Here is a 10,238-nt window from a genome sequence, read left to right as displayed (position 1 = left end):
TGAAGGCACGCAGCCTTCACCCTACCAGTCTGCTCACATCTCTCAAAGAACTACGCAGTTTGCAATCACTTCATTTTGTCTTTGCTGTTTATTCTGGTTAACAGGTGAAATGATAATATTACTAGGAAAGCTACACCCACACTCTCAGTCAATTTCCTGCCACCAAGGAAAGCAGACTATGAGTCAATTACAGCAATGAGCGCTTTTCTGATGGCTCGATATGTGAAGTCCAAAATCCGTGTGACATTCTGACATCAGCCTTTAGAAACCAGCACAGCACAGTTTACAATATCACCTGACTGTTTTGTGGCTTTATGTTGCATTCGACTTGTTTTTATTTCAGTGCAATATTAAGCCAGGCCTGGGCAATTAATTTTCTCAAGACGCTCAAAGAGAAACTGGGACTATTTTGGAGAGCTCAATTTAATGATGTGGCCCTCTATACTAGTCCCAGTTTCTCATGTGACTGGTTTCTAGTCAAAGTGACAACAGAGACTCATTGCTGGAGTTTCTGTGAACAAAAGACTCAGTTTTCTGCACTTCCTTCTTGCAGACACATGGTTTGGGCAGTGTGCCCACAGCAGAGATACTTAATGACGCTCTATTCATGAGGTATCTTCTGACCTCTTGATCATGAGAATGGGGTGAAGAGGTTAGTGATTACAAACGGACTCAACCCCATAAACTTGTGGCATCAAACTGATGCATGTAGGTGAAAGGCAGTTACTTGGAATGTGCTTGTGAGCAAGGCGTTCCTTCCCCCGGTCCCAAGATTGATACTAATGATGACAGTTTACTATATGATGCCAAGAAGTGAAAGTGTGTCTAATATTTTGTCTATAGTCAGTGATGTAAATTGAGTATGCATATATTACCCCTATGCATCAGGTCCTTTATTTATGACACCTTTATCTTGACAGACAATAAACCCATTAGACCTGTGAGCACGCCCAGGCTGTGTATTGATCAGCTTTGAGCTGTCTATAGGATCCTTTTGGATGTCAAATGAAGAGGCAATGATCCCATCTGACAGCCCTTCCCTGTCGATACCTGGTGGCAGCATGCCTTAACACAATGCACTGCAAAGAATTGATCTAAACACAGAGCTCAGGATCTATTAGTGGTGATGGGTATTTACAGATCACATGTAATCAGTTTTGAATGATCAGATTACAAAACATGAGTAACTATACGGGCTAACCATGACACTGAAACTACCTGCCTGTTGCCACTGTACTTTTAAAACAGCTCTAATCCTTCGCACAGGACCAGAGGTGTGTCCTGTGGTATCATGAACAAAGATGCTCCAGCAGATCCTTTGGTTCCTCATGGTGGATAGCAGAACTCCGTGGATCTGGACAACAATCTGCAACACTGCATTGTAAAAAGATGCTGTTATTGTATTTGTCAGGGGCGTAATCATCAGGGTAACTATGTGCTGAACATTGGGGGGGTCAAGATCTCTGTCTAAATAAATAAATAAATCTGGGCAAATTCCCAGATGATTAAACATGCAACTATTTTGCTGGCAATACCTGAAATGAGTAAAGAAAATCAACAGCCTATTTATGCAAGATAATTCATAATTTTATTGGGGGGGGGGGGGGGGGGGTATTTTGGTTGGGTCCGATTATTGGGGGGGTCATGACCCCCCTAACCCCCCCTGGAAATTACGCCCCTGGGCTTAATTACCCCAAGATGTGTAACTGGATTTTATTAGCATTAGCAAGAACTAGCTAATTTAATCTGAAGATACTGATATTAGAATAATTTTTTAAACTCAATGGATTGCATCAATAATTACAAATAAATCCCATGTACTGTTTATTCCGACAGGGAGACTTTTTAGAATCTTTTATGTGCAGCTTAAAGAACGAACACCTCAGCACAAAGGGGGCTGGAGCTTTCATAATGAAATGTCAGGTTTTGAGATAACAGGTATTCATAAATATCCAGCTAGGGCTCAGACCTTTACGCTTTGAGGTGAGCGTGAAACATATAAATACATTTATGCACTGTCTTCCACTGATATGGCACTGGTGCCTGAAGAGTTCCTGTCAGCAGATAAAAGCCGAAAAACTCACAGGTGCATGCATCCACACAAAAACACATGTGCGTCCTATGGGACAAAGCCTGAGAACTGATATTTTGGACACTGCACCTGTTTCCTGCTTGGATCTGAAACAGGAAAACTACCCATGTGGATTTCACCATAGTTTCCTCATATTTGGAGAGACCTGAAAAATCGTCTGCAGTATCTGGTGAATAAAGTTTTGCAAAACCTACTCACCATCCTCTTTGTTCAGTGAACATAAAAGAAGAGAAAAGCAAGAGTTCAGTGGGGGGTAGATGTACCTCCCTCCACACAAACCACACTGATGTGTATCTCATTAAAACACCCAAAACACTCACAAATCTCATACTGGATTCTGATTTTCTGCTCTGACAGCGCGCCTGTCTGAGGGTCACCCCGTGATTTTTTTTCTCCCTGTCCTCTGTTATTATTCCATTTCCTCCCTGTGAACGGAAAGACCAAAATAACCCTGCTGAAATCTGTGGCTCTCCAGGGGCAGAGCCTTTGTGTTGGAGCAAGTGGAAAACAAGAGCAGCGGTGGCTGAATGGGACACTGCGAGATCTAGAGTTTCAAGGCCTCCTGGGGCTCGGTGCATAGATACAGACACGGGTCATTACATGATCAGACTGTATGGAGACCAACTGGGAAGTGTCATGCGAGACACTGAGCATGTACAATTCACAGAGGAAACTGTAAGCTGGAATCTTATCTGAGGCTGAATGACAGGGTGCAGATGAAATAATAGTACCTGCAGCAGTGCATGTGGTGAGCAAAGGATGGAGCGGTTAAGATCGTTTCTCAGAGAAATAAATGAGTCACGCAAAATCTTTTCTCCCGTGCAAACAGTGTTTACCACCAAGTATCCGACTATACAACTGAGATCACCATTCCTACACAGTGTTTCACAAATATGACAACAATACCCACACCAAGATTCCCGCCATCCTCAAATGCCCTTTCTGCCTGCAAGCTGGATTTATTGGACATATCAGCATTTCCACTGTGCCAAAGTATTGGCTTGCAGCCTCTGGTTTGCACTAAACTCTAAGTTCAGTCATTGACTTTAGTCAAAAGAAGATTCTTTCCATTTGTGACGCTTGTATGGGTTTGATTTGGTAATTTGCACATGAATATCTAACAAGTTTAAGCTGGGGAGAAAAGCAGCAAGACCCCTCTGCAGAACAGAGCAGCTATTTAAGACTACAATCAAGTCAGGCAGTGTGTAAAGGAGGAGCTGCAGTGGACGTGGGTTGCAAAGCAGCTTGCCGAGACAGTAACTGTAGGTAGGCTAAGGATCTTAAACAGCACAGCTATCAAGTTAATCTCAGATAATCGGATATTTGCATATTTTGCTGAGCATTCAGCTGATGTGGAATGATTTTGAGATCAGCTGTTATCTGCAGCTGGATGAGCTTTAGTGTAAGTGCTTCATCTTGGGCTATATAATCCAAACACACTATAATGCATCCAGGTTCTCAAATATTTATTAAAGCATATCTGTCTTTGCCCCTTCTACACTAAGTCAAAACATAAAGCATTTGTAAATTGGGCAAAGACCAAAAAGTGCTAACTCACTGGGTTAACTTGCATGCATAGGCACACACATCTAAACAGCTCCTGGGGGGTTGCTATCAGAGTCAAACTAATGAGATATGACAATATCATGACAGTAGATTTCTTTCTCTGTTGTTGTCTATCTGTGTCTACCTTTCTAACACACTCAGCCATCATCCTGCACATGCCATGGATGCAATTGGACACTGACTCTATCTGACATTGTCTACCTGTAAATACGGCAGTCAAAACACATCTTGTCCAAAAACAGACCAACAAAGTTTGCCACAACTCTGCCTCAGTGCCCACTGCACCTAATTTTATGTTGTGCTCATCCTGACCTTCAGTAGTGGTTGCTGTAATTGAAGAGTGTGATAATTATACACCCTTGTACTACAAATAGTAATCTCATGCATCCAGATCCCTGTCTCTTGCCTGCAGTTCTTAGATACAGTCTACATGCAACAGCTAAAAATGAGCTGTGGGCACGACGGCTCATGTTCCTCCCTGCCGCAAAAACTTGAGATGTCGTTCATGTGTTTCCACCAGCAAGCAAAGGTCAGCATGGCTCTGCGCTCTGATTCAACCCGTCTGACGTCTCTCACGCCGCTGGTGTAATCAGATCCAGGCCCACTATCTAACAGCGCTGATGCTTTCCCAGCTCTTCTCATGCATTATAGATGAATGGATTTTGTAGCGTGGTTCAAAATTAAGCCGTGTGGCGGTCTGGCATCGGTGGTGATCTGGTACAGGGATGGCCTGCGGTGCCATTCAAATAGCAGATAATTGGGAAGCTCTGCTCTTCTGTGTGTGTTTCAATGCAGACCCAAACTGCCAGATCCATTTATTATTTGTCTGCGAGTAGCTGGGGGTAAAGGTGTAAACATTAAATTATATTATACACGCACTGCATTATCCCAGTAAATTATAGAGTGATCAATTTTGATGAAGGGCTTTCATGTGCTGACTCTACCGCTGCAGAGAGCAATACATGTCATGCACCCACTGAACCCTGTGAGTCACTTCTGGATACAGTGCTGGAAAACAACTTTAGTCAGATATTTGGAGGTTTTGTGCTACTTTGTGGTTCTGCTGTCAGAAATAATGATGTGCTTTTCACTGTGCTACATGGCATTGCATTTACTTTATGCACAAAACTAAATCTGGGTTTATAAAATAAGATTAAACCACCTAACAATGCATAGTATAGCTACGAATAGCTCCACAGCTTCACATCAGTGATAATAATTGTATAAACTGTGTATAATTTACAGTAATATAACACATGTAAGGTTCCCTCTTGTGGGATGCATTCTTGTCATCTATTAATTGTTTCATACTTTTACTCAAATTATACTCTGATGCAGACTTGCAAAAAACTGATATTATAATGAGGAAATCTGATTTCACTTGAGTAAATAAGATGAATACTTCAGACAATAAATTGTTGATAAGTCTATTATTCAAACAGTTGATTGACAAAAAAAATTATTTTGATTATTGGAACTATTTAAATTACAATGACCTTGTACTTCTAATAATTTAACTTTCTTTGTTTTGTGTGATAATAAATGGGATGTTTTTCTATTTTGTACCATTCACCATTCAAATCAAACAATTTGATTACTTTTGGGGTATTTGTAACTAATATTCCAGTATCCTATTACACTTACTGAGATAATGATTGCAGGCTGCAGCCTTAAAAAGGCTCTTTTTTTTGGTCATTTTGGTCGCAGATATGAGTGGTTAACACTGGTCCCCCACAGAGACTTTGGGGATTGACCGCAGGCAGGCTGTATGTTTGCATGGTCTCTATCTGCTTGTGCTGGTTTCCACTGAGAATCCTGCTTCCCCCACTATCGAAGGGCACGTCAGGTTCATGCTGCTTATCTTGAGGACACCCAGGATTCAAGAGAGGTGCTCTATCTCTACTCTCTGATTAGAAGGCAGCTAATTTCGGCTGCTCTGTTATTCACACAGGGTCAACACAGCAGGTAGCTCTACACATTTGATTTGTTCAAGATTTGTTTTATCCCTGGTGCATTCCCAAAGAGATTTATATCTCCTCCCGGGCTCAAACCAGGGATCTTTTCCTTGTTAGGCAAATGCGTTAACCTCCCCGCTATTAATTCTTGGTTAAACAAAAATGAATCAGTGAATTGAGATAGTTATGTTAAACTGTCTTTAACTGCCTGAGACAGAGTAATGACATTTCAATTATTATAATCATCTGTCCAAAAAAGAACATCAGTCCATGCCTCCATTTTCTTCTGTTTATACTATTATAATAAAATCTGCACATTACAGTATACATGTTTGCATATTGTAACGTGTGAAAAGAACAGCAGCCATTAATCTACTGAGACCCTGCATCCTCATATGTGGACATCACATTTACTCTCAGCATCTCATAATAACGATAATAATAATAATAGTTGGTAGGTCAAACACCTGAGTGCTTGTTCAAAGGAAAAAAGTGGCAAGTGAACATGAAGAAGACTTTTTTGCTAGCTCTCCTCTAAACAATCAGAAGCTCAGCTTTCTCCCTTGGCAGTGTGAAACGTGTCCTACAACCTCTTGCTGTGAACAAAGACTCTCAAGCCTTTAATTGTGCGGAAGGGCTGGCTTCACAAGTGGCTGATTTCCAGGTAACCTGGGAGATTCGGGGAGCACAACTGCTATAAGAGAGATGGAACACAAGAATGGTTGTGTGAGAATGTAGGTCAGAGAGAAACATCCAGACATCCATAAGCAGACTAAGCAGCTGCAAAAGGCAGGAGCGTCAGACAAATGGCCTTTTGCTCCGTCTCGTGTGTTTCTGTGGTCACAACGCTGCGTCTTCTCTAATTACATGACGCTGGGCACATGATGTCATTGTGTCTTTGCAGAGTAACAGGTGATTTCCATGAGAGTGCAGCTGGTGCAAGCAGCCCATCAGATTGCATGAGGAAGAGAAACTAACTATATGGGTTTCTGCACTCTGTTCCTATTTCACCGTTTCACAGACCACAAATAAAGCACCCACAGTCTCAATTTAGTGTGTGTGTGTATTTGTGTCCCCTGAAAGCACATCAATTTATAATGAGACACTGGAAAGCTTGTTTTATGACTCACCAACCACTGACGGAAATACACGAAGCAGTTCTCTCTTTCTTCCTTTATTTGTTTTTCATCTGTATGTTCCTATCTGTCCATATGACAATCGACCACCTCTATACCACGGAGAGCTTGGGTTTTTGCTCCTCGTGTCTCACTCTGTCCCGTTTGTGTTCGCTAACAGTACCAGTGTCATTAGTGAGAATGGAGAGCTGTTCCTCCAGAGCATGCTCCATGGGACTAGAGTGTTCACCCTCACATGCAGGCCCTCAATACCGATGGCATCCGTGCATCAGTATCTGTGCTTCTGAGTTTATATGCCGATCTGGCTAACACTGGGAAGAGCTGTGTGGCATCAGCGTGGGCCTGCTGCTGTCTCTAAAATGAAAGTGACGGTGATATTTAGTAACACATCTTCCACATTTAGAACTGCTGGCCCAGTCATATCCTTCGCTGACCACAGATCACATCAGGTGATTTTGTGTCTTTGCTTCTGTGAGTGTTACATGTTAGGCTGAGTGCTGTGCCTTTAAGAAAAAGATGTGACTCCATCTTTTTATCAGTCACACTTTGATTTAGGTGACACTTTAGCAACACACCAAAGGAACAATGTAGATTATCTGATTTTAGTGAGCTGAGCAAATATGAATGAAATGAACCGGGTGACTCAAACGCATGAGTCTATATACCCGTCACATATTGCAGCATATAAATCTGTAATGCTCTGAATTCTATCTGTTGTCGCTCAATAAAGGCAAACTGATGTAAAAGTAAATACCAGCTAGAATATGCTGCTGAAGAACTTCTGGTGCTACTTCTGCCATGTGATGTTCTCACAGCTTGTGCTACCGGTGACGTCTGTATGTGTGGCCTGCCTTCCCTGAGGCCAGCTACAATGAATGGGCCTTCAGTACCTTAACTAAATAACTTCAACAGCCTGAAAGCAATTTGGGAAAAAAGAAAAAAAAAAAAAAAAAAAAAAGGTGGTGGTGGTCGGGGATAAAGATCAATTCAAGGCTATTAAATGAAATACCCATTTACAGTCACACCAATAGCTTGGTGGTAACAGATAATATTGATGTGAAGTTTAGGGTTGTGCTTTTTAAGCCTCCATGTGACTTTTATTCAGCAGTGCAAATCTGACCTCATTTTGAGCCTCCCAAGGTAAACCCGCTCATATCAGACAGTGCTGAAAGAAAAGATGTCCTACTTGTATTTCAGCATTAATTCACATAAAACATTCATTTAATTCCTTTTTTATTGCTAATTCTTTGAATTTCACATAACAAACCACATATATATTTATATTTTAAAAAATAACATATTTATACTTAAAACATCTTACTTTACATCTTAATACATAAAAGGTATTTTTTTCTTTTGCACAGCAAAGATAAGACACTTATGTTTCAGACAACATACCAGCAAACGTATGTACATGGTAGTCAAAATAATACTTCAATGAAGTCGCAACAGTGCAGAAATAAAAAGGTGACGAGCAGGCGCCCTGATGGGGATTGTAAAGGAAGCCTGATGGAAAACAAATCTGCTTTTGTAAATGCTTTTTAAGGAATGTTTGGGAGCTTCTGGATCTTGATGATTGGAGCATGTTACAGAAGAAACATGACATTTTCAAGTGAGGAAAAAAAACGTCAAGTAAACAAGCTCGATGCTACAGCAAATCCTCTTAAACAAAAGAGATGGAATTAGTGCCGTGCGCCCTGAGGCGCGCTGGGAATTTGCCATTAAAGTTGTCTCTCAAATGGGTATGCCTTTTTTTTTCTTTGTTTACACAATCTTTTAACTTAGTTCAGTAGCCTAACTGTCTGTCTGTTTTGCCCCCAAATTACGTTTATGTCTTCTCAATTATTAGTCTCAGTGGCACATGTCAAACAAGCACTTTGTAACTGTTTCTCAAGGAGACATCGTGGCTCAACAGAACGGTGCGCTACAGGTGCCCAGAAATGCGCAAAGTTTTTTAGGCAGTTTCTTGCACCTTTACCTCATCAAAGCCATTGATTAGTGGTGGCGGCTCCTGGTTGCTTTCTATAGAGGATTCGCTCCCTGTGCTCTCACCAGAGAGGAGTCTGGTGACTCTGAGGTCAGCTTTCAGCGTCTGCACGTCGTTTCCTATGCTCATCTCTCCCAAGTCATTAATAATTTGAGTCAACTCTTGTTTGCCATTGGCAACACAATCATTGTCCGTGTCCAGAATGTCCTCACACTCAAAGTGCATTGCTTTCTCCTCCTCTTCCTCCCCCACCAAGTCCTCCGTGATAGAGCCCAATTTTGGTGCACTCCGGCTGCGCTCCACCGGGGGTTTGTAGTAGCACTGTCCGTTCAGCAGCTTCCTGAGAGGCACCAAGGGGATGGTTTGTTCCCCTATGAGCTGCTGCTGCTGGTGCCTGGCATCGTCCCTCCGCTTTAGTCTTTTAAACTCAGCCAGGGCTGTTGCCGAGGTCTGGTACAGCAGCAGCGCCATGGCTTTTGCCTTCTCCGGCTTGGACACCAGCACTGCGTGGCAGCGCAGCATTACGGCCTTGTGCTTCATCTCGTGCCTGTAAATCCAAGCGAAAATCTTGGGTAGCCGCGGGTCCGCGACGCAGTAGGTTATCCGGTGCAGCAAGTACAAGTGTCCCGGTCTCCTGGCCTTGTCATCCACATGCACCATGCGGATGCCCTGGGAGCTGATGGTCAGCCTCATCTTAGTGCCGTTCTTGCCCATCTCGCTTTTGCCCCAGATCTTGCTCACCGCTACGTCCGTGCAGCCGTCTCCTTTGGACTGGATCGTGGTAGCGTTCCCCAGGTAAAGCACCGTGTACGTGGGATCTTCGCTGGTGATCTTCAGCTTTTTCCTCTTTGACTTGAACATGCTGCCCACCCTGTTGAGTGCGCTCTCGGGGCAGGACTTGGCGAAGGAGGTGAGCGCCGAGTAGTTGAGACTCACCGCATAGCCCTTCTGCTTGGACTGCTTGTCTTCCTCAATCAGGTCGAACTTATTCTTCTTCCAAGGCAGCATCTTACTGCTGTTTCCAGTCAACAGCAGCACTGAGAGAGAAAGGAGAACAACTTTTTTTTAATTACTACTAAATCCTAAAAGCGTTCTACTGCCTGTCAGCTCATGTGTGAGCTACTCTACGTGAACTAAACGCAAAGACACCGTACTTCATCTGTCCATCCTCTGAAGTGCTCCTGTCCATCGCAGCATTCCCGTTTTATGTCATTGTAGTGCTGAGTACAATCTGCTGTGACAGCACGAGATTCACCGTTTATATGCAAGGACAAACCATTTCAGCATGACTGTAGGGGGGACTGAACCAAGTGAAAAGATACAGTTCCTGTTAGTGTAAACTGTTCTTCTTTTCTCGTGGTTTCTTGGTTTCTTGTGCTAAAACACGAATGATTATAAATAAGCGCAAACATCTATAGATATCTAAGTTATACTCAACAATTATGCAACATTTAATAACAGAGCTCTATAAAACTCGGTTTAAGAGTCGTCTGTTAGTATAA

General features: G+C 42.5%; 1 protein-coding gene across 1 annotated transcript; it reads right to left on the bottom strand.

The window, feature by feature from the left end:
* Nucleotides 1-7,965: 7,965 nt before the first annotated feature.
* Nucleotides 7,966-9,962, bottom strand: fam43a (family with sequence similarity 43 member A). Its single transcript, XM_004561464.6, has 2 exons — nt 9,891-9,962; nt 7,966-9,773 (listed from the first exon to the last, which is right to left on the bottom strand). Coding segments are annotated over exons 1-2 (1,071 nt in total). The 5' UTR covers nt 9,892-9,962; the 3' UTR covers nt 7,966-8,703.
* Between the last annotated feature and the right edge of the window lie 276 nt (nt 9,963-10,238).

This window comes from Maylandia zebra, linkage group LG15 (assembly GCF_041146795.1).
Source record: "Maylandia zebra isolate NMK-2024a linkage group LG15, Mzebra_GT3a, whole genome shotgun sequence".
Taxonomy (NCBI): Eukaryota; Metazoa; Chordata; class Actinopteri; order Cichliformes; family Cichlidae; genus Maylandia; species Maylandia zebra.
This window is presented reverse-complemented; position numbering and strand designations above follow the sequence as displayed.